This window comes from Xiphias gladius, chromosome 1 (genome assembly GCF_016859285.1).
Source record: "Xiphias gladius isolate SHS-SW01 ecotype Sanya breed wild chromosome 1, ASM1685928v1, whole genome shotgun sequence".
Lineage (NCBI taxonomy): Eukaryota > Metazoa > Chordata > Actinopteri > Istiophoriformes > Xiphiidae > Xiphias > Xiphias gladius.
In genome coordinates this window covers 25,295,959-25,323,606 of record NC_053400.1, presented here as the reverse complement: position 1 = coordinate 25,323,606, position 27,648 = coordinate 25,295,959, and the positions used below count along the sequence as shown (strand labels likewise).

Sequence of the window (27,648 nt, the reverse complement as noted above, 5' to 3'; positions counted from 1 at the left end):
GCGTTCACTCTACAGCTGCTGGCATTTTAGGCACCGAGCCGTCAATCGTTGAAGAAAATCTTCATCGGTTGCAGCTGTACAGTACTTCTGTGACGAATAACACTACATTGCCTGAAGTTTCCCGTGTGTTAATGACTTGACGGAGAGAGAGAGAAGAAAAAAAAAAGCAATTTGATGAAACACAAATTTACAACAAATGTGCTCAACCAAAACTAAAACAACGAAGGTCTTCCAACTAGGTTTGCACACAGCGTCCCTCCAAAAGACAGGGCCACAGGACGGAGGTTGGAGTATCAGTCATAGGTTATGTGCTTAAATAAGTGGCGGCAAATTTCCACTTTCTAGTAAATTTAATCTAATTTGATTACATTTCTATTAATCAAATTATCCATACCCAAATAATATCGTCTTTTCGGGTCTCTAGAGGTGCCTGGGGTCCCCGTGCAGTGTAGTGCTTTTGTCCGGTTGGTAATCCAGCTTTAGTAGATGTAACTGTCACACGCATATAACTGATTACTGCATACACATTATACCTTTTTAAAATCTAGTAGGATATGTCTTATCTACAGTAAAATAATACCAAAAGCTTCCACACACTTCCCAAATTCTATTTGAAATTAATAATACTAATTGTATGTAGCAATTTATATATTTATAGTTAATATAACTATTTGCTGACGTTATTATCATATCACTGGATCTGTGTTCAACAGTTCTCTCCGAATAGGAGCATTTAAATACATATGCTTACAGTGCAGTTTCATTTCACTGAGCTATGCAATTATGACAGTGGGAGTATTTTAAATTAAAAGTTTTTTCAAGGAATTAAGATGCTTTTACATATACTGCAACATGTTTGTGCTAAAACTGAATATAGGATGTCATCTTTCTAATTTAAAGTAGTCTATGCTGCTTAGTCTTTTGGGAACGTTTAATCTTGAGCTTTACTATTCTGTTCATGGAAAAGATCAAATCTAGTTTCCCCCCTTTTCTCCTCCCTGCCAGCCCTACTGAGTGGTTGTATGCTTATGTTGGGGTTATGGCTTTTTATTTACTAATTTTGACAATCTATTAATGGTCAAACATGGTTTAATATTTATCTCTGGTAGTAAGAGTAAGAGTATGTGTAAAGTGAAAAGATCCGTGTAGCTACCACATATAACATATAACATTTACGTCACTATTTTGAGGTAATTAGTTATACAAAATCAAATTAAAATCAACTGAACTGAATGTAACGATACACCTTGAATCTGCCTTCTAGCACTTGCAGTACCAGTGTCATCAACAACACTGATATAATATGCAGCGTCTTTCTTTTAATGCTAAAAAAGAATGAAAACTGCTGTGATGTTTGTGTGGTTTCTCATATTTCAACATGCAAGCATTTCATTATTCCCCAAGGAGCCACAAACTCCGAGCCAAACCACACCATCACTGGGGTTGTGGAAAAGCTCTGTTTGGTGTCATGTATTCCAGTCAGACAGCTGCCGATCCCGAGGAACAACTCTCACAATCTCACCCCGCAGTGTTACTGCCAGACAGGTCGTCAACATGAATTTCAAATTCCCTGATTCTTCAGCGGTTGTGGAAGGCGCAGCTAATCACCCACATTCCTCAGTCCCTCCCTCTCCACACCCACAGGACCTCCTGCTACCTCGACACAGTTCAATACACTCTGCCGTCTTAACCAGGATGTGCTTCCTATGACGGGCTATATTGGTTTCCATGGCCCTTGAATTAACCTAGATTTGTAAGGTATATATTATTAACGTCGTCTCTACATTCCGCGGCTCCAGTTTTTATCTACTTTCTGCTGGGTAGTTCCTCTTACAGTTTGAACTCAGTCTCCTATAATGATGCTTCAGCAGGTATACGCCCACCATTCAAGGATCTTATGTAAGCAATAACTTGATCACCGTTAAGACAATACAGGAAGCAGCGCGTCATTATTTTTCCTTCAAAGTTGACAGAGTTTACTATTGCCCAATCCTTATTGCTGACTGGGTTATGTTATTGCAGTCAGTTCTGCTTGTCATTGGTTGACAGCTTCCCAGTGGTTCAATTCGGGACCTATTCATTTTGTTGCTCTATATAGAGAGAAGTCTTTTCTAAATTTTTTTTTTTTAATTACCCAGACAAACAATGGATACAAGGATAAATGACCCAAAGCTTACAGATCAATTGACCTATTGGATATTTGAGTCAATTTGAAGCAAAGCTGGTTAAAAGTACAATGCAAATAGATGCAATATACACAGCTTTTTTTTTTTTTAAATTTGTGAAATATAGTTTATTTTCATTTAATTCCTATGTGAAGTCTCATCTGTCACCTAAAGGGCAGTTTACAACACATTTGATATGATGGGTTTATTAATCAATAATGACCAAACAGGGTAACAGCAAGCACAGGAAACCAACTGTACAAAGAGTATTGCATCTGATTATTTAAATAGGAGTGACTTTTCAAGGAACATCAGAAGTGGCTTGTAACGCGACACCGGCATGAAACCATAATCCCACCAGCAGAGGAAATAAGGTAGAGAAATTTGATGCTTTAAGAGCTTCCCTGTACCCTGATGGGATTTGGATTTAGCGTTGCTCAATAAATCTCCAGCAGGACCTGCAGCAGGATGGCTGTTAGTGGCAAGCACTGCTTTGAGCCCTGAAGTGTTCGTACGTGAATATAAAATGAGTGTAATTAGATCAAACTGAAAGGCAGTTTGGACCCGCGCAATTAAGCCCAACAACTCCGGGGCCACATAAACTGTACACCCGTGTAGCCTGAAGTTTCTTGCTGCTGCATCTCTACCAGTCTGTCCAATTTAGCTTTCTGAATAAACCTAAAAACTGTTTGTAGTGATTAAGACAGATACCATATACTTTGATGCAAAGTCTGTGGTTTGATTCTGGCTGGGTACCTTTGTTGCACATCACCCCCTCCCCTCCTCTCTCGCTCATACTGTCTGTACTGTCCACTTTTAAATAAAGGCAAAAATGACCCCAAAGAATCATCTCCCTGAGTAGACTTTCCACTTTCCTTTTTGGAAATCAGAACCAAAAGGATTGTGTCTCACTGAAGTTTATGTCTGTTCCGGTGGCTTTTACATAGATGATGACTTGTAAGGTTTGCAAAAATATTTAGATCGAATTCTTTAGAGACAAAATGTAAAAAAGAAAAAAGACATACAAGGACACTTTCATTGATATGAACCCCTTACAGTAACAAACAGTTTTTTCTCTTGCTTTAAAGTTGGAAAAATCATCTTATTCCACACCGTCTCATGGTATCATATGCACTTTTGTTGTATCAGCTCTTCACTGAACCTTTATAATGTTTGAACTAAGTGAAATATTCGAACCCAAGACTCCATGTTTTTCTAAAATTTAAAATAAAGATCTATGTGTGTGAACAAAGCGTGGCTGCACAGCATGCTTGTACAGTGGCCGAGGGAGGCTTGACTGGTTTATGTACAATATGATAGTATTGTTAATGTGCTCTATAATATTGTTGGATTGCTATAATGTAACTTATCATGCCAAGTAAAGCTTATTTAATCAAAGACACATATTTGCGCAGAAAATGCATTGACTCAGGAACATAGCCAGGATTTTAGAAACACTGAGACCATGAGTCCATAGCCTTCCTACGCATAATTTGCATATTTTTAAAAAGGTTTTTGCATGTTTTATAATGAATTATTTATTTCAGTAACCATTTGGTAATATTTTCTGTAGATTTTATTAATTTTCTGACTGCTGTTTCAAATCCCTGTCCACAGAACCAGGATATGGTCCTGTGTAGGATTGAACATTGACCCTAAATACATACTGAGGGCCAACTGAAAACTGACAAGAACTGAAAGCTGGTATCATTTTCGGTCAGATTCTTGGGCTTGTTTACTTTTTCTTTCATCAGATATTTCCTGATTAAAATCTGGAAACACTTCTTTCTTCAAACAATGTTTTACTTAGGAAAAGCTTTTAATTTGCGTGACACTGATGCACAGTTTGGTACATCTCGTAAATTATTCTCAAAAAAGGCCCAAAACGTGGTTTTAATCTCTAAAGTTTGGTATGATGTAGCCACCAATATCCTGGATTAATTCAGCTTTTTTTATGTTTTCTAATTTAAGCCTGTCAGGCGCAAATATTGTAGCTACAGCTCAACATATGATAGGAATTACAGCGTTAAACATCTACAGACAGAAACTTGCACACAGCCAGCTGACGAAGAATAAAGCTCGGACAAAACAACCTCCGATTGATTCTATTGAGGGGCTGGACCTGGTGTAATGAGGGAGGCCATTCCTCATTCTGGGCGCAATAACCAGAAGCTTTTTTTTTTTAAGCATGTGTCTGATTAACCTAAAAGGTCTTAGAGGTCAAATGCAGGAGATCAAACACGTACAAAGTGGCCAAGTCATTTTAAAGCATAAATAACAAACCATTGCAACTTAGAATCAACCATAAAAATTAAAAAAATCAGCGGAACCTTTGAAGAGAAACTAGAAAAACACTAGTTCCCCATTTTCATCAGTCAGTGTTGTTAGTTAATTGTGTGCACAATATGAAATGCTCAGTTTAGACTTTTAAAAAATTGTGTATGAGCAAATCAATGTGAATGCACTCAAAAGTGAAAATAATAAGGATCCTCTCGATATATAGAAGTTCATGAAAGAGTCCATATTTTGTTTCTACTTCAACATCAAACCATTATGTCACATGATCTACATACAGTACTATATGTCGCCTATAGGACACAGCTGCATTTCAGAAAACCGAACAGGCAGTTTTTTGTTTTTTTTAAGGGATGATTAGGATATTTCCAAATATTTCTTCCCTGTTTTTGTTTATTAATCCACTCTCGCCCATAGTTGGCTTTACAGGGAGACTGTGACCTCCAGCCCAGGCCAGTCCCTGCTTATATTTCAGTGCATCCTGATTCTCTGACATGTAGTGTGATGGGGGGAAGGGTAGGAAGAGGAAGAGGGTGTGTGCGTGTGTGTGTGTGTGTGTGTGTGTGTGGTTGGAGGAGGTGGGGGTGAAGAATGTTTGGTATGTGCGGACGACAACAACTTGAAAGGCGGCGAGTGTTCAGGCCAACTGACTGCGCGCATACGAATCGGACCCAAAAGCGCTTCGGGTCCGATTATAAATTGAGCCGCGGACACCAGACGTCCCGACGCGCCGTCGTGACAGAAATCGGAGCGCCCGTGCGAGTTTTTAGCGGGCGGCCACGCAGCTCGTTTGATGTCGAACACCCTGCAGAGGCAGAGATGGTTTGGTCTGTAGTAGGTGGGGACTCCCGAGCGGTCTGCTGCAGGACGTCGTAGATCAATGAACCGGACCGGAGGGTTGGTCCATCGCCTGGTGTGCATCTGACTGTATAGATGTGTCAGTATACCTATGCAGGACCGAGGCTTTATTACTATTAATCAGCCCGTTCAGTATGCGGATGTTTTAAACCGACTGGCTATTTTACCGGCTCTTCACACCGCTTAGATTCCGTCTCTAGTGGCTCCTCGTTGCGATTTTTTTTTTTTTTTTTTTTTTTTTTTTTTTGGGCCATTAAAATTTATCCATAACCTCCAGGATGATCTTTGCAAACACGGGCAACCCGCTGAAGACAGCCAATCGCAAGCAGGTAGGCCGAAAACCTTTTTTAAATCCCAGCCTACTTTTTTTTTTTTTTTTTTGCTCACACCTGAGGCAGCGTTTGAATAAACAGCCTGGATAATAGCAGCCACAAATGACATTGGACAGCCCTCTCTGGCTTCCATAGGGATCGTATGCCTTTATATCAAATCCTTTTAGCGCTAAATGAATTAAATTCTACAAAGAAATAGATCCACTGCTCTCAAGCCGACTTGTCAAGCGGGAAGCTGATCATCTGATAAGCTACACGGAGAGATAAAACCGCCCGCTGACCCCATCTATAGCTCCACAACCGAGGCTTTAATTGTTGTGTCCATATAACCTTGTTTGCCCAGTCAGTCGCCCACTCTGGTCAATATGCATGACGTTTATTTCAGTCCGTTTTATAGGTTAATGCATTCTGGGTGAATCCAGAGAGAGAGCGAGAAAGAGAGAGAGAGACAGAGAGAGAGAGAGAGAGAGAGCTCGGACGAATGTAATGTAATGTAATGTAATGTATGTCAGTGTGCTGGAGTGAACTGTGCCGCCTGCATCCTTCATTTTGACCTCTCAGGTGAACAGAAAGGTAATTGAAGGCCGTGCCCCCTTTGCTTTCCCATCACACCTTTTGCTTTCGATGGAAGGTCAGAGGAGAAGGCGGGCACGAAGCAACCCTGGGTGTTGGAAATGGAAGCCCTCCGCCAGATGAAGTGGATTGTGGGTTTCAGTTTTCTAGCCTGCAGCCCCTAACACCCCAAATACCCACCTTTCGGGTTCAACTGTAATACTTATTCGTTAAATCATTCTGTGTGTTACTTTGAGCATGGGAAATCTGAAACCAACCGCATCTAACTCCCTGCAGGGAAACAGTGAAGGAGTTTTCGGTGTAGGTGTAGCACTGCTATAAGGTCTGCTATAAGGTGTGATGACGCCTCTGTGAAGTACACCGCTGTAGCTGCCCTCTGACGGAGTAAGTGTACCCTCTCGGAGGCCGGATGTGAACCCTTGGTGGTCTCAAAGAAAGTGAGCGTGGTAGCTGCGTACCAACGAAAACGTAAGGCCTCTACTTGAACACATGACAGGCCTAACAGATGTTCCTGCCACTACGATCAATTCCTCATCTGTAAAAGAAAAATAGCTGCTGTGAAGATTCAGCCATCACAAGACTGTGCAGGAATATTTCAGCGATTCTTGTCCGCATGGCTATAGTTCTACCCGTGGCTTTGGCGTGGATTGTCCATTGGTTATGGACAGATGGTGTGATTGTGCCATGCCTTGTCTTTGATCTGATCTGGAGAGGGTTTGGGGTAGCTTGGAGCTATTTTAATGAATGAGTAAAGGGAAGGAAATGCCTTGCAAGGCAGTGCGGTGTGGTTTGGCTCACAAGTATGAAGTAAACTGTAGGTCTCTGATAAACACAACAGCAGGATGTACGACGTGAACAAGTTTAATCATACTCTGGTTCATAAACACCCGCATACCAGGATAAAGATATTTTCACGCACGCTGTGGTTTACTGGCGGACAGAATCACCTTTTTACAACAACCGGGAGCGTAAAGGCCAAACAGGCCTACCACTGAGACCCTGGCAGCGGTGGAGGACGTATATTCAAATAATTTCCTGAAGTAAAAGTGGCGAAACTATAAATTAAAAATACTCACGTAATGTTGCAATTAAAATTTCCATATTTAAAATGTTACTTAAGTAAAACTACAGAAGTATTATAATCAAGTCAAATGAACTTTAAGTATAAAAAGTAATTGTATTTATAATGCAGAAACACTCCATTCAGAGTTTATATTATTAATAATATCTTATATCACTGGATATAATTACTTAATGTCGTAATTTGTCAATGTGTAGCTAATTTCAGGTACTTTATACGCTACAGGGTGGTTTATTAGTGATGCACTGCATCATATTGTAGAAGCTCATCATGTGTTTTTCATATAAAATCTTAATCTGTAAAGTAGCTAGAAGTGTCATATAAAAGTAGTGGAATAAAATAACCCACAATATTTACCTCTGAAATATATTGGAGTAGAAGTTTAAGGTAGCATGAAATGAAAGTACTTCAAAATCGCACTTAAGTACAGAACTCCAGTAAACGGACTCCCGCCACTGGAGCCCGATGTAGTCACAACGTAGAAAACTGACTGCTATGTGGACCACTGGCGAGCAGTGCCTGTCGTCCTAAGAAGAGTACAAGGGCGACATTTTAACGGTAGCATGTTCATGGAATGGTAAAATCCAATTGTTTCGTTTCACACAGATGAGATGTCCCTGTGATCACTGTTGACCTGGGTTTAAATTAGATTGTCTAGCTCCCACACACTCCCTAATCAGTGGGTTTCCTGTGTGCAGTCCTACCCCATGACTCCGTCCAGCCCCAGCAGCAGCAGCAACAGCAGCAGCACAGGCCTGGAGCAGCTCAGCAAAACTAACCTGTACATCCGCGGCCTGCCCCCTGCCACTACAGACCTGGACCTGGTCAAACTCTGTCACCAGTGAGTACACACACACACACGCATACAGTATGAGCAGTACAAGTATGCTTATGTGTGTGCATACCAATGTCATTCTAGTTCGATCTGATGAAGGTCTCTCCCTGACCTCAGACACACAATGGACAAAAATAAAGTATGTAAAACTTTCTGTGATTTTTTTTTTTTTTAAATGGCACATTTATGTAACTATTAAGAAACATTAAAAAAAGGAATATTTTTGAAATACACTTATTTGGTGTCTTGTCAAGAGTTAGAGAAGATTGATACCACACTTGTGGCTATACATATATATAAATATGAAGTCACAGCCAGGAGATGGCAAGGTTATCTTAACACAAAGACTGGAAACAGCTAACCCCTGTACAACCACAGCAAATTATTTGACCACTTATGCTTTTGTAATGTCAATGGGTGAGTTTTAAAGGGCTGGGTACATTTGGACAGAGCCAGGCTGTATAACTTCCCCTTGTTCCTAGTCTTTGTGTTAATCTAACCAGCTGTGGGCGGTGGCGTCATAATTACTCTACAGATATGAGTGTTATCAATCTTCTCATCTAACTCTTGGCAAGAAAACAAAAAAAGGGTATTTCCCAAAATGTAAGTATTTGTCTACGAGCGTCTGACTTATGAAAAATGTCATTATTCTGGGTTTCAACAGGGTTTACGTAACTCACAACAGTTTTAAAGTCTTTTCTGGTTGGTTTCCTTCTCGATAAGAAAAGAACTTTCGGACATTTTTACTAAATAAATAGCATTTAAACGGCTATAGAAAAGGAAATTTCATTGAAACTTTACCAAAGATACTGACTGTCTGCTGTTTTAGTGCAAAAACGTCGATGCTGAGATTCAGAAACATGCACTGGTTTAACCATAGTGTATACTGACTCATAAAATGCTCCAACCACCATGCCAACCTCTATAAACAGACACACACATAGAGAAGTCATAGCTCAACTGTGGCATGTGAAGTGGACTGCAAAAATTATTGTCTAAAAGGAAAACACAGAGTCATGTAAAGCCGCCCAGAGAACACGTTCAATACTTTATACTATAGGCTCCAGTCCGAGCGGTTGGTGTGGTGGATGCCATAATTAGTGGAGTTTTGTCACCTCTGTATCCCTCTGAATCACAAACATATGGAGAGAGGCATTCACCCATGTAACCAGCAGCAGCAGCATCTGTTTGTGTCCCGTTTGCTTGTGTTTTGTTCATGTCCCCAATGGTGTTTGCCAGCACAAAGCAGAAATGAAAGCGCTTTTCATAGCAACAAAGTCTGAATGGTGATGAAAGCTAGGCATTCAGTCTGTATGGTGCGTGTGTTCAGATAGCAGCCCGCAGCTTGTGCCACAGTTCAACTTTAGTATAAAGTCAGACATGGAGCAAAGGCTGAAACGCTGAAATTTGATCCACAGTGTTTGGAAGCATGTAGGGGAGAGTAGTGATGTACAGTATATGCCTCTGAAATCACCAGGTATCTCAATGAATATCACCAGTTTTTATTGTTTCCATGAATGGCTCTTTTTCTGCCTGTCTTGTCTTTTATTCTTGATCTCACTAGATTGTCACGATGAGTGAGGATACTCTCTGTACAGATTCTGCAAAGGGGTACACAGAAATTCGACCGCCATTAGGCATACATAATGAGAAGTCCGAGCCGATTAAGAGAGATTTTCATAAAAGACGATCACCTGTCTCCCTTTGTTGATTCTTTTCAAAGAGAGAGTTCTTTGACAGTAATCTACATGTTGATGTGTGCCCAGGTATGGCAAGATTCAGTCAGCAAAAGCAATCCTGGACAAGACAACCAACAAATGTAAAGGTCAGTAAGGTCATTAACTCACAGTACCAGCCATCACTTGTTTGGTGCTGTCCGATTAGATTTTTTTTTTTTTAAACACGCACCATGTTGTTTCAGATTTTGAAATTACTCTCCACACTCTCCCGGCAGCTCCCGGTTTCCATTCATTTCCACAGGGTATGAAAATCAACTCGCTGCGCCTAATATTTGCTTGAGCTGGGTAATCCATCAGCGTGAACATGAACAGTGAATGTGTGTGCTTTTTATGTTTGTCAAACTTGTTGTGTTTTGCATTACAGTGCGATGATAACAAAAGTTTGACGAAAACAAAGGCAGGTTACGATGGATTACCTAATTCAAGCAGGTTTAGAGTCTCAGATCTACACCTTATTCAAATAAATAGAAACCAGTGACTGTCTGGATGATGGGAAAACATATACAAAAATCAGAAACGCTATGGTATGCTTTGGAAAATGGTAAAAAGGCATGCAAAGTATCATTTTGTCATAGATTGAGTTAGACATAGACGCTGGTTTGGTTCTTAAAGGAATAGTTCGATATTTTGACTTCAAGACTCCAGGAAGTGACTGTGCCCAACCAAGAAATAATCCCCTGTAAAACTGCAACTTGTAATTTATACACTGCTGTTTTGTACAGACTAAACAAGGCACGAGAGTGGTTTCAAGCCACTCATCTAACTCCGATTAAGCAAATTTCATTATTTCATTACAGAAACCACCATGAGAGAAATCTGATTTTTAAAATTGTTTTGTAGTGTTAATATAGACAAGACTGTGTATCATGGTTGATTATATAGAAGATATCTTGGTACAGTTACAGTAGTAAACAATGAATAACAATACATATATGACCCATCCCTCAGTAACAGTGACAGTACAAAATGTACAATAGGTGGTTCCTCTTATTATTTGATGACAGATAATGAACATACTATTCTACCACTACAGGTTACGGCTTTGTGGACTTCGACAGCCCGGCGGCTGCTTTAAAGGCTGTACATGCTCTGAAAACCAGTGGCATCCAGGCCCAGATGGCCAAGGTGAGCTTGGCATGTGTGCTGTGAGTATGTGCGTGCGTGCGTGCGTGTGTGCGTGTGTGTGCATGTGTGTGTGTGTATGCATATTTGTCTTGTGAACATCTCAGTGGGGTTGTACTTCTTTAATGCGTGCTTGTGTCCGGTGTGTGTTGGAGAATGACATTAGACTGGTCACATGACCTCAGCTGACAAGCTGCTCTTCCCGTGACCCCATTTGCTTTCACTGTAGAAACCAGATGTCATGTCTCTCTCTGCCAAATAACCTGTCAGTCAGTGTGACTTGTTACACACGGGACCACTAGCTCATACACTCACACACCATCTTGGTTAGGTTAGACTGTGTAGACAATACGGAATTTTACCAGAATTATTACTATGTCACCGGGTATTAACAGTACTACTGCTCCGACGCATTGTTGATCCCCTGTGACTCATTTAAAGTAAAGCACACCAGTTTTTTTCATTTTTCCAAAAAAAATTTCAGAAAACAGACAGGAAATTTCTGCAACCCATCTGTGATTTGTGTCGTAGTGGGCAGCGGGTATTGTTTGGGTCATCAAAATTTTTTTCAGTCCCTTCCCCTTCCCAGCCCGGTCCCCCGTCCATTGATGAAGGGAAGCTCGCTGGAGACCTGCATGAAGCTGCTCTGTTTGCAACAAACACAGCGGTTTGTGTGTCGTGGTAGCTAGGCTACACTGCTCTCCTGCTGTTTCTAAGGAAGACCGTAGAGGCGGCTGCCTAGTACAGATGAAGTGTGTTTCAGTGTGTGTGTGTGTGCTGTGTGTGTGTGTGTGAGTGCATTCATGTGCGTGCGTGTGTATGCATATTTGTCTTGTGAACATCTCAGTGGGGTTGTACTTCTTTAATGCGTGCTTGTGTCCGGTGTGTGTTGGAGAATGACATTAGACTGGTCACATGACCTCAGCTGACAAGCTGCTCTTCCCGTGACCCCATTTGCTTTCACTGTAGAAACCAGATGTCATGTCTCTCTCTGCCAAATAACCTGTCAGTCAGTGTGACTTGTTACACACGGGACCACTAGCTCATACACTCACACACCATCTTGGTTAGGTTAGACTGTGTAGACAATACGGAATTTTACCAGAATTATTACTATGTCACCGGGTATTAACAGTACTACTGCTCCGACGCATTGTTGATCCCCTGTGACTCATTTAAAGTAAAGCACACCAGTTTTTTTCATTTTTCCAAAAAAAATTTCAGAAAACAGACAGGAAATTTCTGCAACCCATCTGTGATTTGTGTCGTAGTGGGCAGCGGGTATTGTTTGGGTCATCAAAATTTTTTTCAGTCCCTTCCCCTTCCCAGCCCGGTCCCCGTCCATTGATGAAGGAAGCTCGCTGGAGACCTGCATGAAGCTGCTCTGTTTGCAACAAACACAGCGGTTTGTGTGTCGTGGTAGCTAGGCTACACTGCTCTCCTGCTGTTTCTAAGGAAGACCGTAGAGGCGGCCGAGCTGGTGCCTAGTACAGATGAAGTGCGTGTGTGTGCATGTGTGTGTGTGTATGCATATTTGTCTTGTGAACATCTCAGTGGGGTTGTACTTCTTTAATGCGTGCTTGTGTCCGGTGTGTGTTGGAGAATGACATTAGACTGGTCACATGACCTCAGCTGACAAGCTGCTCTTCCCGTGACCCCATTTGCTTTCACTGTAGAAACCAGATGTCATGTCTCTCTCTGCCAAATAACCTGTCAGTCAGTGTGACTTGTTACACACGGGACCACTAGCTCATACACTCACACACCATCTTGGTTAGGTTAGACTGTGTAGACAATACGGAATTTTACCAGAATTATTACTATGTCACCGGGTATTAACAGTACTACTGCTCCGACGCATTGTTGATCCCCTGTGACTCATTTAAAGTAAAGCACACCAGTTTTTTTCATTTTTCCAAAAAAAATTTCAGAAAACAGACAGGAAATTTCTGCAACCCATCTGTGATTTGTGTCGTAGTGGGCAGCGGGTATTGTTTGGGTCATCAAAATTTTTTTCAGTCCCTTCCCCTTCCCAGCCCGGTCCCCCGTCCATTGATGAAGGGAAGCTCGCTGGAGACCTGCATGAAGCTGCTCTGTTTGCAACAAACACAGCGGTTTGTGTGTCGTGGTAGCTAGGCTACACTGCTCTCCTGCTGTTTCTAAGGAAGACCGTAGAGGCGGCCGAGCTGGTGCCTAGTACAGATGAAGTGTGTTTCAGTGTGTGTGTGTGCGCGCGCGCGAGTGCATTCATGTGCGTGTGCAGGAGAGCTTATTAATGTTTGTTTAACCCAATGTCTTCCTCTGACCCTTAATAATACTTTAGCTTAGTCTCAAACCCTGATCCATGCAGACAAGTTTCATAGCAGAGAAAAATATATATTCTATCAGACTTTCATTTGTCACTGAAGAAACAGTGCAGCACTGCCTTTACCTGTGGTTCATTGCAAATTTGCCTGGTTCATGAGAAACTATTGTTGCATTTTGGCTTGTGGGTCTCTCTCAGGTCAGATGTCACGTACAAAATATACTATAAAACACAATGTATTCAATATATTCCCTCTTTTCCATCCTTTTTTATGTGAGCAGCAACAGGAGCAGGACCCCACAAATCTATACATTTCCAATTTGCCTCTTTCTGTGGATGAGAAAGAGTTGGAGAACATGCTGCAACCCTTTGGCCAGGTGGTCTCCACGCGGATCCTGCGAGACTACAGCGGCAACAGCCGCGGCGTGGGCTTCGCCAGGTCAGTCACAGACGATTGACAAAAAGGAGCGATTACCTTTAAAGTAGTTGTAGAATAAACCCACAGCTTTGATCAATTACACACAAAGAACGAACACAAAAATTACCGCTCAAAATTTTTAGTGTTTTAGTGTTTAGCAACGGCACTGTGTCGCCACTTTTCGAGTACAATCATTGATGAATTAACATTTGCTCAATTTTTATTAAAAATAGGAATATTAGCAACAAATTCTTCACTATTATGGTGTATTTCTGACATTATATAATGCATTCAGAGTAACATAGTAACTGGTTTTATTACAATTTAGGGTTACTTTCACACTTGCGTCTTTGAGTTGGCCTTACTTATTAACTAGAGTCAGTCGTTGTCTGTACAGGACTTGCTTTGTGTTAAAAATGCTGCCAGTAAACAGTGTAAATCTGATCTCATGAAAGAATAATAGAGGCCGTGTTGTCTTTTTTTCTTTGTCTTTTGCAATCTACCCATGATTTTCAAATAATTTTTCTCACTGAATCTTAAATTGCCATTGTTTTGATGGAAGCCAAATGAAGACAAGCTGAGATACCACTTATTAGTTCCTGTTCAATATACACAAAGCCAAGAATTGTTGTGGTAGAATCTGAGTCTACTGCGGTTGTCGTTTATAACTGTACAAAATTTGAACTGCGATTAAAAAGAAGAGGACAATGATGGTCAAATTTTGCATGACGGGGGCCTAGAGTTATTCCAGTTTGCGTAATGCCTAACAATACCACTTTGTGTTGGGGAAAATTTCAGTGTAGACCGACTGTGATTTAATGATGAGTCATGGCTGTTGTTTTATCCCCTCCCCTGTCAGGATGGACACAACAGAGCAGTGTAATGCAGTCATCTCCCACTTCAATGGAAAGTTTATCAAGATGGCTTCTGGAGCTCTGGGTAGGAAAGAATTTCCCCTTTCTGTACACTGTCCTTCCCATGAAAACTGTGGAGGCAGTGATAATTGATTGTTGAGCAAATGCTAATATGTTAGTTTTTGTGCTTTACCCGCAGCCCCCCCTCAGCCCTTGCTGTGTAAGTTTGCGGACAGTCAAAGGAAGAAACATGCTCACAGTGGATTTGTTCCCAATGGACAGACAGGGGATCTCAGACTAGTATGTATCTGCTTTTCATCTTGCATGTACTGTAACCTTTTGTCCCCTCTGTGCTACTTATTATTGTGGTGAGAATGAATGAATTAAGTTTTTATTATTGTGTCATGCTTACAACTATGTCTAGCCCACACGCATAGGCTTACAAGACACCGTAAAAATGAAACAGAACCAGAGTGCCTCGTATAACAAATTTTTTTTAACAATTCTATAAAAAAGTCCGACCAACTTGAACAACTTTCAAAATGACATCGTCAGACATTCACTGTCTACAAGAGCACTCATAAATCACTGTCAAAAATATTTACTATATAATCCTGGAGAAATCAGTGTAAATACTAATTAAATAGTCCATCTGGACTTCTTATCAAAATGAAACAATCATTCCTATTTTTGATCATCTGTACACCAGGATATGTATGAGATGTATGAGAAATGAAAAATTAATATTTCAAGTGCTAAAATTATTCCCATATTATAACTGACATAGTGATCATTTTCATCTGTACTGATCATTATTTCATATTGTGTTCAACTGTTATGATGTAGTAATAAGATACAAATAATTGTCTGTTTCCTCACCTTAGGGTGCAATGACTCTTACCTATGACCCCTCCTCAGCAGCTATGCAGAATGGGTAAGTTGCACTCAGGTTATAGCAGAACAAGACATCATTCAACTTGTTACTCGCCTCATAAATCCTCAGCGTTATTTGAAGTACAGTCTGTTTCCTAGGTACTATCCTTCTCCGTATCCAGTGGCCAACAGGATAATGACTGTGCAGCCTGCAATGTCTCCCTACATGTCTCCAGTCTCTGCTTACCAGGTACTGTAGAAGATCCCCTTAATGGGCGAATATAAACTTGTCCGACAGCCAGAACTGAATTTAAATAATTTCTCTCTCACTGTCTCTCTCTCTTTCCCTCTATGTTACATATCAGGTTACCGTGTGTTTATGTGGGTTAGGCTGTATTTTTGCTTGCTGTGTGGGTCGTACAGGTGCTTTAGATGTAAGTATAGGTGATAAAGCTTCCCTGGACCACCTCATTCTTTGGCAGCTCCTTGTGGCAGTGGATGATTATTTGAATGATTTAGTGTTTGAAGAGCTTGGCCAACTACAAATCATGTAATATAATAGTAAGCTTAGTGGTTCATAGGAGGGAAGTTGTCAGAAAACCTCCTCTTTTCCGCAGGTACAGTCATCCTCTCTGAGTCATGCATTTCTCTGAATTGGGTTCTTGCTCATTGTTGCTGACTGGTTCACTCATTACTTTTGATTCTTTATTTTCTATCCACCACTGACGACATCTGTTGCTTAAGATTCATTTCCATTGATGGGATGAATCGTTGGGGGCTTGTCTAGCAGGCTTTGCAACACACAATAGAGGTTTTGAATAGAGTCCTCTACCAGATGGGTTCCGGATAAATGTTTTGGTCGTCTAGGCCTGTGTGGTAGACATTCCCATCATGTGAGGAGGTGGTGAAAAGTTCTAAATAATATGTTCAGACCTTCTCTTTGTTCCGTTTGTCCAAGGAAAGAGTTTTCTTGTGTTTGAACAAGGAGTTTTTCATCCTAATGCACAACTAGTTTTGACAAAGGCTTCACCTTTTCAATCAGATGGAGGAGGCAATTCCTCTCAGGTACACCCCTCCAGGTGTCTTATTCAATGCCAGTATGAACACTGAAGTCTTCAAGTAAGATATAATTTAGGTACACACACCCAGACAACGGATCTAGCAGTCCCATCCAAGCAACGCTCTGTTTGTGCTGCCAATATCTTCCCTAGTCCTGCTCCTTGTCCAGTGGGCATTGCACCTGAACACCTACCTACCTGTCTTGAGGGTTGCGGAAATGGTTACAAAGAGCTAGGGTTGAAGGTCGGCAGCCCAAGAGCCCTCTGGTAGACACCAGCGGTGGGGAAACTGTAGACCTAAAAAATGAGCCTTTCAAGGCTTGGCTGGCACACAGGCAATGGACCTAGGCCAAAAAGGTTGTATATGTTATAGTTACATACGCAAAAACCCGAGTATAGCTCATGCTCGTAAAAGGCTACCAGGATAACCTTCTGCCAGCTTCAAAGAAGTTCTGGAGAACCACTGAAGACCTCAGGAGGGAAAAGCAGGACTTCTTCCAGGTTGGGGATATTATTGAGAGTTAGAAGAAGAAGTTTATTGAACTGCTAATCAGACAGACATACTCTCAGAACAAGAGGCAGAACTGTAAGATTCATGTAGTTTGGAGGCCATCTTAATGGCCGAGGTCATTGCTGTGGTTGAAAAGCTTCTTATTGCTGTGCCAACGGAGGGGGAAGCAGACTGGCCCTAAAAAGCTGAAGGCTTTGGATATTTTTGGGCTGTCAAGGTTGACCAGGATCTCTGAGCAGGAATAGGGGCTTCAAAACAGATCGATGGATGGATGGATATGTTATATGCTGTTGCAGCCCCAGTTAGGGGATTTAGACTGTTAAAATCCATGTATTTCTACTTGCAAAATATTGCTGAATACATTTGTAAAGTTAGTTTGTAATATATACAAGTTTGATTCAAGACACACCAATAACCCTCTCTCTTTTCATCTGTCTTTGTTCTGCCCCTCCCTCCCTGTCTGACTCTCTGTTAGGTACAGAGTCATTCTTGGGTGGCACATCAACCATATATCATGCAACACCCGGTAAGGAAACAATGGCATTTGCTTTTTTGTTTTTTTGTTTTTTTTCAAACACTCATACATTACCTCCCATTCTGTGTACAGGAAATGGGTGTGTGGCACCGCTACAGCTAAGCTGAGCTCACAGTAACTCAGTGTTACTTTAATCAGCCTGTTCTGCTCTCACAGTCAAGCCAATAGCGTCCAAAACATCCCCAAACATAGAGGGACATAGCTGAGACAAGTTGTGGGAAATATAGCCGCTGTGTATTTATATATATTGTGTGTGTGTGTGTGTACGTGTGTGTGTGCATGTGTGTATGTGCGTTGGAGTGTGTATGAAAGAGAAATGGAACAACGAAAAAGACATTCAGCCACTGCCCGCCCCCTCCTCCTCACTTTGGATCCTGCAGGAAATGCCTGAAGCAGAGACAGTCTTGTGACTCTTTGACTCTTCCAACAGATGGTTTCCAGCGGAACAAGTGTCTCTGCTGATCTGCCCTTCCCCCACTTTTTACTAGGAAATGGTCTATTCCCTAAAGGCGTCATGTTTAAAGGAATATACTCATCTGAAAACTGAGTAGAGCTGGCAATGACATACCTTTTGCATATTTTCATCCCTTAACGTAATCCAGGAGCATAGAATACTTTACGTTTACCTCAGATATTATCATGGACGTAGTGCTTCAAATGTATTAGTTTACATTTCTTAAACCTCAAACCCACAAACAAAATATCTTTTTTTTTTTTGGCCAGCTAATCCTTTTGGTCTGTCCTACATACATAGGTTTTAAACAGTAACTCGTGCTATATTTATACTCAACACTGCCTGCCGCCGTTGCTGCAGCCTTTATGTGCTATATGTGTTTCATCAGAATTAGTTGATTTAGTTTGTGGAACTGTATCATGTGATACCATGTGGTAAAAAACTGAGATGCCTTGTGTTACAGGCTGCTGTGATGTCTCCCTCTGTGGATCCCTCCATGTCACTGCACCCCACAGCCATGATTACTCAGCAGATGGGTCAGCTGTCACTGGGAAACACTGGAGCAGTGAGTGGAATTCTGGGATATCCTATATACTCACACAGCGTTGATCAAATTAAATCTGTATAGTATAAATTAAATAGATAATACATGTTTCATGTTCTCTTGACCAATGTGTGATGATTTCAGGGCTACAGTTTTTAGAAAAATGTCCTTATTTTCTCATAAATGGATGATTATTTTTTTAAAAAAAAGCTTTTATTTGTAGAGCTTGGGACAGAAAACAAAGTTTCTTGTTTGCAATGTGTAAAAAGTTATCTTCCTGAATGACAAATGTTTTACCACTACAACAGTATTTATTTATTTATTTTTTAATCTGTAATTTATTTGATGTCTAATAAATCCACATGGGCTGGGAAATTACTCTATATGTGAATGACACATCAAATAAGCCCAGTCTTATTGTCCCCATACCACACTAGCAGAGACCTGAGATCCTTAAGATCAAGGACTAAGTACCACGGCTTTCTCAATAGCTGCCCCGAAACTATGAAACTGCCTTCCTCCTACCTTGCATTTTCCATTCTCCAGGAGTTTGTTATCTCTATGTGCATGGTATAAACATGTGATTCTTTGAGTGTAATTCTCTTCTTTCTCATGGCTTTTTTTCCCCTGTGCTGTAAACTTTGGATTAACTGTATTGTGTTTAAAGTTCTATATAAATAAAGTTGAGTAACACAAGCCGCACGTATAGCAAGACAGTCTTTCAGGCCTGACTCTATGTCATATGCCATTCAATAGTTTGGCGTTAATTTTATCTTTTCATATCTTACAGTATATTGCTGCCAACCCTGGTGTCCAGGGAGCTTACATGCCTCAGTATCCTCCCATGCAGGCACCACCTGTAAGTTCATTGTATCTTAGTCTCATTCAGATCTTCATTCAAAACATTCTCCTTCTAGCCACTGTCCATTTAACTGTGATATATCTTAAAGCAATAATTGTTTAAGATAATTACAATACCCCATGCCAGTCCAATCCTCTTCCATTCATGAGGGCTTTAGTTGTTTTCGAAGTGTTCGTCCTCTAAAACTACCAATTATCTCAGTGCAAACGCAGTGGAATATAGTTATTATCTCGTTCTAAATGAGAGATGCTGTTTTGCTTTTCAGGAAAGTGGCACGCCGCAGCAAGTGGATTCCTCCAACAACTCATCTCCTTACAGTCAGCTCAGCAAGTAATCACAGGTACGCTTCAGTTTCTGAATGTATGCCGTCTCACGTACACGCCAGCAAGTTTATTTCTGCAACTTTACTCCCACATAAAAGTCCCTTTCTTATTCGAAAGTGGTACCAAGTTATTGTACCACTTTCTAATTAAGCACCAAGGGTTTATATGTTGTAAGTAACTGCTTTATTAATGGTTAATCAATTACTAAGGCTTTTTAGATCAGTTATAAAGTTATAATGAAAATTTTTTTCGGGGTTGCCAGGTTGTAAAAAGTTACAGTTTACATACCTTTACAGATGGTGCTTTATTAAAAAACAGTACCAAAGTCAAGTTTCAAAAGCTCAACTGCTGGACATGAGACGTCTCCTTGAGTCCATTTTCAGCATATGTGCACCGGAGGCTTCGAGTTTCCATATCACACTTCAGGAACATGTAAGCTGCATAGCAGAGCTTCCAAAATAGCTGCGCTCATACGTACACCAGTTAAACTCAGCTTTAAGGTGAGCATGGAGAAACTTTCTCCCTTCAGCAGATGAATGTGAAAGCAGCCGCCTATCGTCAAACACACTGAAGGTCAAACATCCAAATGAAGAAACAATAGGAAAAAAAAAAACAAATTTCTGAGAGGAGGGCAACTTTAAATAAGCAGAATAACAATAATCTAATAGTTATTGAGATCGCATTACCTGCCTTTATTAAAAATAGCACTACACTGTGTTGCTCAAAGAAAATAAGATCCTAATGTTGCTGCTATATATATTAGTTTACAGTTTTTACACCAGTGCTTCTGCTTTCTGTGTCTTTATTTTTAGGCTATTTTACCGCTCTGTGAGCCAGAGGGCAGGTGGGAAGTTGCTGATGACATCACAGCGATAACAGGCACCGCCTTCTTTGATTGGACCAGACACATGAACTTTTTTTGCACAGCCCCGACATTTGTGGTGGAAAATGAGGACAGTGTAAATGGACTCAAGCAGTTGGCTAATCACAGAAAAAAAAAAACAAGATTTATTTTGATAAGAAACAACATGTTCTTCATTTTCTCTTTTTTCATGGATTCCCAAACCAAGACCAGAGGACCCTCCTGCCCCTCTCCCCTCCTTAGCCCCGCCCCCCACCCCCCAGGATGATGGGATACTAAAATGCATGAGATTGAGATGTTTTCCCACTCCGAGGTTTCTATGATTTTATAGTTCCTTTATTTGTGATATATGAAAAACCTTGCAAAACATTGTTTGCACTGAAGTTTAAGGTTTTAGAATAGCTTCATTTTGGTTTTCCAAGTGGCCACAGAAAAGCTTCCAAAATCAATTTATGTTCAACTGCGCTTGACAGCTAATACAGGTGACCATTTCATTAGAAAATTCATGAATTTACTATTGGAAAAGGTGCCTTCCTTACGTCACATCAAACATTCTCCGACATTTTTCATTAAACTTGATCAGGTGTCATATTTCTATCTGATTGATCAAATGTGTGTGTGAAATCATGGAGATTTCCATCGAGTGTTTGGCTATCTAGTCTTTCGGTAGCAATAAAGACAATGAGAGTCCCAGGGCAATATTGAGAAAAAAGAACGGTGGCAAACTCAGAGCAAGGCAATTCCGTATTTTCCTCTTTCTTTTTTAAACTTAAAGATATGACATGAAACAAGAGCCGTACTTTTATGAAATTACAAGTTTTACACCCAATGGGCATCTTTTAGGAGGTTTTTTTTTCTCTTGTGGTCAGTTTGACCAGTGATCTACCTCAAGGTTCTGCTGGAGTCTGCTGCTGTTGTGGGGTTTGCAGGTAAAGCCCCTTTCCACCAGAGTGGACGTAAGCAGAACAAAAGCCACGCTCAGGAGCTGGCTAAATAGGAATTCTACCGTTTGTCTCCCACATGCAGCATTTCTCTTCCTGATTTTCAAAGAAACATTGTGCTATGCCTCATCCTTATTTGTCATTGCTTCTGTTCTGGTGTTTATTTTTCACAACATGATGAGTGTTGTTCAATTGTGATGCTCCATTCTACCATTTTAGAGATTCAAAGTCAGACAACTACTCGCTTCTCCTTAAAGTAGTTTGTTTACGATGTTTTTGAAACAAATGAATGCAGGCTACATACGTTCATTTGGTGCATTCTTCTGCCTTTGCCATTCCAGACAGATGTTAGGTGACTCAACACTTTCCCTTACCTTTTGTCTTTTTCCTTTAAATACAAGTCACAATCTTGGGTTACACTGCCACTGTAAAGCTCTCCAGGTGTAACACTAGGATTTAGCCAAATTTTGATAATTTGGCTATACGACAGCTTAATAGTGTTCATGCCAAATAATCTGGACGAGTGGAAAAAGTAACTCAAATCTTGCCTCCTGCAAAATAAATGCAACAATCATGTATGAAGTACTTCAAAAACAGCAGTATTTCATTAGAATTTGATGGAAGTTGAAATCAAATGGCTGACAGCATGTACTGTATTTCAAAGGTTGGCTTGTTAAAGATAAGATTTGTAAATTATATACATTCAGGGCCAAAAGTGAAAAATAAGTTTTATTGTTTGCTTTGCTTTTTTTCTTTAAATTTATGATTTCCAATGTAAGAACACTACACTACAAAGATAACAAGAAATATGGTCAAGGCTGTATGGTCGTGGTGCTCCTCCTCGATCAGTAGTACTGTAGCAGTAAATGATCACAGCAGGGAAATACAAGCAGTAACCAGGCTTTTTACTGAGTGTACTTTCCCATTCTGAACATTGGTTGCTGGATAAAATGTAAAAACAAAAAAACAAAAAACAAAAAAAAAAAACTTTAAAAAAAAACAACTGTACGTTATCCTCATTGCTTCCCCTGTCACCTTCAGCTGGTTCTCGAACAATCTTCTCCTTGCTCTCTCCTTGAAAAGATTGGAATAAAATCAGTGCTGAATAAAAGGCTCTTCTCTTTCTCAGATATGACTCCTGTCTCTTTAACTGACTGGTCCTTTTGCCTCTGTATTTTCTTGCTATTGCACATGTGTGATGTTGTGTGTTTCGAGGTTTAAAGGATAAGTCTGGTGTTATTCTATATTGTACATATTGGTCAGAAGTCCTGTTAATCTCTCAGTACTTTCCAACTTCCCTACCCTGTCTGTGGCACTCAACCCCAAGACCATTCATTCCTACTGTAAATGTAAAATCTTTAAAAACTCACAAATTCATAGTTTCATTGGAAAAAAAAAACCCAGATTTTGGTGCTCTAGTGAATATTTGCATCAGCACGATGGTGTACGTGGGACTGACTCAAAATAATGTACAGTGCCTAGAGCTTTATGGCACAGAGGAATGAGATGTATCAGCCTTTGGATTCACAGGCAAAACTTTTTAATATGAAAAATTTAGTTAGTTGTTTTTTCACTGGATATGTTGTCAATAAAAAAAGCAATAATAAGAAGGATTGGCATCAGCCTTATCATGTAAGATCAAGCCAACTGAATTTATAGCCTTAATCACAAGCAAGTTTAAAGAGTTACAGAGACTTAAACATGTACTCCAGCAATTTAGTACTGTACTTTCTTACACTTGGAGGAGAGATTTAAAAAAAGGAACAGATTGATGCAGTAGAGGCCCAGGTATACTGACTCTAAATCCATTCTCTGAGTCAAGCTACAGAAGTGTTGGATCCTACTATTCCCATAATGCAACTCACAACATTTTTTTTTTTTTTTTTTGTACATCCTCTACTCCTGGTAAATGCTCTTTATCTCCAGTTTCTGATTCAGGTTTTCCATTCAGATTTTTCCAGGTCCAAGCCAAGATCACTCATGACATCAATACAGCTCCTTTTTTCAGACTTTGGAAAGTTCCCTCCAGAGTTAAATCAAACATGATACGCCCACATCTGCTTTCTCAAGCTGAGTCATACTCTGCATAATGGTTAAATTAACATTCATTTGAAAAATCTGTGAAGTGCAACTTGAAGACTTTAAACAAACAGAATAAATAAATAAGTAACCACATCTAACCTATTCCCAATCACATAACAATAAAAACTTACCAAACTAGCAAATCCTTCCTAAGATATTTGGCAATAACCAAAAAAACTTGAACTGTGATTACAATAAAAAAAAAGAAAAAAAGGAAAACCCTCAAACAACCCTTAAAACAGTCCATTGTCCAATTATCAGTCCAATTAATTGGGCTGTACTGATGTCTGGCAGCAGAGGGCACTTTGAGCCAAAGCTGTCCGACGTATCCGCCACGAGTTATTTTCAAGCATGGATCTCTTTGTATGACTAAGTCTCATCTTATATATGCAACTTATGATGGATCGGATGAGCAACAAGTGCTGCATGTGTGTGCTCATGCCCCAGACCTTTCCTGCGCTATTTCAGGTACGCGGCCTTTGTAGTTTCACTCTTACACCGGATCTCTCTCCTTAAGCTGAGACTTAGTGCAGCTGATCCCAGAGACATAAAGGCACCATGCCCCCAGATCTCAACAGTCAAGGGGATCAAAACCCCCAAGGTGCAAGATTAGCCGTCACACCCACTGTCACTCACCAACATACACACACACCACCCATCCAACCCCAGCTCCAGGAATATATATATATATATATATATACATGTCCCATGTAGCCCATGCACACACACACGTCAATCAAGTTCCTATTGTAAGGGCATCAACCCTTTGAACATAAGATACACGCCGAGTAGAGTCTCTCTCTCTTTCCTCTCCTCCGCTCTCTGTCTCTCTCTTAATTCACCACAGCTGAGGGGACACATGGCACTGATCCCTTGAGAGAGCCCAAGGTCGGACTCGGGGCACAGACGTTAGGAGGGGAGGCCTGCTGCAGTATCCAGTATCATTCATTTAGTGTTATCCACATCAGCAATTCAGCACGCGGGATGCTTCCTAAAGATATAGACTGTTACTGCTTGTTACTCTTATTTCTATCATTTCCAAATTGTTCCAAAAGTGTCGTTCTTTCAGAAAGAAGAAGACCAAAAGGGGATGGTCAAACAGACAGGGTACACCACTTTAATATACAGTATAGGGCTGCAACTAGTAGTTATTTTCCTTATTGACCACTACTAATCTTCAGATCAATTGTTTAATCTTTAAAATGTCAGAAAATTATAAAAAAATGCCTTATACATTTTTCCTAAAGCCCAAGATGGTGTCTTCAGATTGACTGATGAAATGATTTCTAGATAACCAAAACAGTTTCTGATTATATTTCTATACTAGTACACTGCACTTATCTGCTAACAGGCCTCGGCCATGTTTCTCTGTTATCTCACTGCCTGACTAAATACCAGAGGTAGAAAGTAATAAGTACATTTACTCAAGTATTATACTTAAATACAAATTTTAGGTACTAGTACTTTATTTCAGTATTTTCCTTTCATGTTACTTTATACGTCAACTCCACTTACATTTTAAAGGGAAATATTATACTTTTTACTCCAATGTATTTATTGTATCTGACAGCAGCAGTTACTGGTTTCTTTACAAATGAAGATTTTTACATACAAAACATATGAAGAGTTTATAAAATATGATGCTTTGTTATAAATTAAACTACCAAACAGTACACACACTTAAGAGCTTAAATGATTAGTCGATCAATCAATTATTCACCATCCAGCTTCTCAAATGTGAGGATTTGCTGCTTTTCCTTTTAATTATTTTCGAAATAAAATAAAAATAACGTTGAGGTTTGGATTGTTTGTCAGACAAAACAAGCATTGTGAAGGTGTCTGGTTAGCTGTGATAGGCATTCTCACTATTTTCTGATTTTTTTGACAAACCAAACAATCAGGGGATTGATCGAGAAAATAATCAGGAGGATTTTACTTGTAATGGAGTATTTTTACAGTGTGGTAAAATCCCTGTGGATCGAGATATAGTGTTTTGGTGTGTAAAAAAAGACATAAATGAAATTGTAGGGTGAAGGCTCACGTTCTTCCTCCTTCACAGAGCTGCACAAGCCTCATTAAAAAAATTACTAAATGCCTATGTGTGTGTATCGCTGCAAATTTGCATTAGTTCATGTCCGGATACATCGTTACATTAAGACCATCACTGTAAGAGCCTTGAGGTAAACTAGGACTTTCTAATGTAGTGCACTGTCGTCGAATGCCACTCTGGTTGTAAAAACTGAAATATGAATATACTCTAACATGCAACCACCCTAATAAATCAGTGACGCTATCAGAAATTACGACCATTTTCTTTACAAGAAAGCCTTTACAGAGGTGGATTTGGAGCTAAAAGCACACTTACTACTGCGAGCATGTTAGCATGCTGATGTTGGCGTTTAGCTCAAGCACAGCCTCACAGCGAGCCGCTGGCACGGCAGAGGACCTGAGGATAGACAGTGCTGTACAAATTGTAAAGCCCTTCGAGACAAACATTGTGATTTTGGGTTACGTATTCTTCAGTTCTTTTATAGTGTAGGCCTAGGCGCTTTTATTTTGCTCCACTCACATATGCATGTTTGTGTACACCTGCATTCCAGCCATACCACTGTAAGGTTGTATTTCAGCACTGACACTCCTTCTCTCGGCTTCCTCCTCCTCCTCACCACTACAGGAAGTAATAGAACTTGAGAAAACACACACGCACGCACGCACGCACACACACACACACACATACACACACACATACACAAACACACACACACACACAATCCAAACTAATCAAAGAGACCATTACTTCAGTCAGGGGTGTTGTGCTGGAGTTCACACCAACCTTAGCCTCTAGAGCGCAACACTAGCACATCAGTCGGGTCGTCTTTTAATAAAGAAGTTAGCCCGTGCGGAGGTCTCACAGCAAGCAGTTGTTACTGTCACTCATTATCATCACAGCCTCCCCCTGCACACACTCACCCACACACATATGGGCAAGTTGGATCCTGTGCAAACACCCACACATGACCCCAGTATGCAGGCACATACACTCACCCAATTTCAGACACACACACACACACACACACACACACACACACACACACACACACACACACACACACACACACACACACACACACAGAAAGCACACACACACACAGAAAGCACACACACACAGAAAGCACACATGAGCCAAGGAGCATGGGCAGCAGGGTCACCCTTGCGCCATGCTACACAGAGGGCGTTGTTACAATAGGTTTACTGTTACTCTGACGACTGCCGGGATACAATAAGACTGAATGTACTGGCCTGATGCTTCTCTATTTCTCTCCATTTTTCACTTGATGACAAGGAAGACAGACTGAGACGGGACAGCATGTTATCAGAGAACACCCCTGAAGGTGAGCTGGCTCATTGGAGGATTAACATATACCTCTATTTCAATGCAGAGTAAATGTGTAGTGCTGAGAGAGAGAGATGAGGGGAAAATAATTTATGGATTGCTGAATTTTAATGAGACTGGTGCTCTTTAAAAATCCTGTCATGACATGTTTAAAACACTACTGTCAGATTTATGTTAAGAAAACCTTAATTTTTCCAGAAAACCGGACTGAAAGGTTTTAAATTTAGAATAAAGTCAGGTTGAAATATGAGAAATAGTGTGGTGCAGCTGGGACACCTTAAGCATCTAAAAATTAGATCTTACAAAAAATGGAGTGTGGTGTCATCATGCTGAGACATTTCTTGAGAAATTTGGAAAAATTATGACAAGCAAGGAGAGATGGAGACTGTGAAGGAGGAGAGGAAAGGAGTGAGGGGAGGAGAGGAGACTAGCAAACAGAAAATGAGGGGAATTAATCAAAGATATAAATTAAATGACAGTTTCACAGATGGACACTTCAAGAAGGCTACCGGGTAAGGTGGACCAAAATACAGGGAGCTAAGGAGAGAGGGGGTGTCACTGAAAGATGAAGAGAGGGGTGAGAGGGATTAGTATAACCGGAGTGGGTTTGGTTCGGGGTAACAGATGGGACT

General features: G+C 40.5%; 2 protein-coding genes across 3 annotated transcripts in view; both read left to right on the top strand.

Moving 5' to 3' along the window:
• Positions 1–5,233: 5,233 nt before the first annotated feature.
• On the top strand, positions 5,234–22,648 carry LOC120796591 (RNA-binding motif, single-stranded-interacting protein 1-like). 2 transcript variants are annotated; one of them, XM_040139606.1, is made up of 14 exons: positions 5,234–5,373; positions 8,003–8,145; positions 9,906–9,964; positions 10,912–11,003; positions 13,587–13,744; positions 14,583–14,662; positions 14,777–14,877; positions 15,462–15,511; positions 15,610–15,700; positions 17,495–17,545; positions 18,472–18,573; positions 19,343–19,411; positions 19,680–19,754; positions 20,550–22,648. In XM_040139606.1, the coding sequence occupies exons 1-13, from the start codon at positions 5,341–5,343 to the stop codon at positions 19,746–19,748; spliced, it is 1,098 nt and encodes a 365-aa protein (XP_039995540.1). In that variant the 5' UTR covers positions 5,234–5,340; the 3' UTR covers positions 19,749–19,754; positions 20,550–22,648. The 2 variants fall into 2 exon arrangements, with proteins under 2 accessions (XP_039995540.1, XP_039995533.1); XM_040139599.1 differs by lacking the exon at positions 5,234–5,373 and adding an exon at positions 5,597–5,647.
• A 4,278-nt stretch (positions 22,649–26,926) lies between these two features.
• itgb6 (integrin, beta 6) overlaps positions 26,927–27,648 on the top strand; it is a 34,459-nt gene continuing 33,737 nt past the window's right edge. The window contains exon 1 of the mRNA XM_040139562.1: positions 26,927–27,014. The gene's annotated coding sequence lies outside the window, so the exon portion shown is untranslated. The remainder of the gene's footprint in view (positions 27,015–27,648) is intronic.

What these genes read in the sequence shown, in the direction of transcription:
- LOC120796591 (XM_040139599.1), top strand. Translation starts at nt 5,597, where the DNA reads ATGATCTTTGCAAACACGGGCAACCCGCTGAAGACAGCCAATCGCAAG. An exon ending in CTGGTCAAACTCTGTCACCA is followed by an intron (nt 8,146 to 9,905) that starts GTGAGTACACAC and finishes ATGTGTGCCCAG; the next exon opens with GTATGGCAAGATTCAGTCAG. An exon ending in CTCCAGTCTCTGCTTACCAG is followed by an intron (nt 15,701 to 17,494) that starts GTACTGTAGAAG and finishes ACTCTCTGTTAG; the next exon opens with GTACAGAGTCATTCTTGGGT.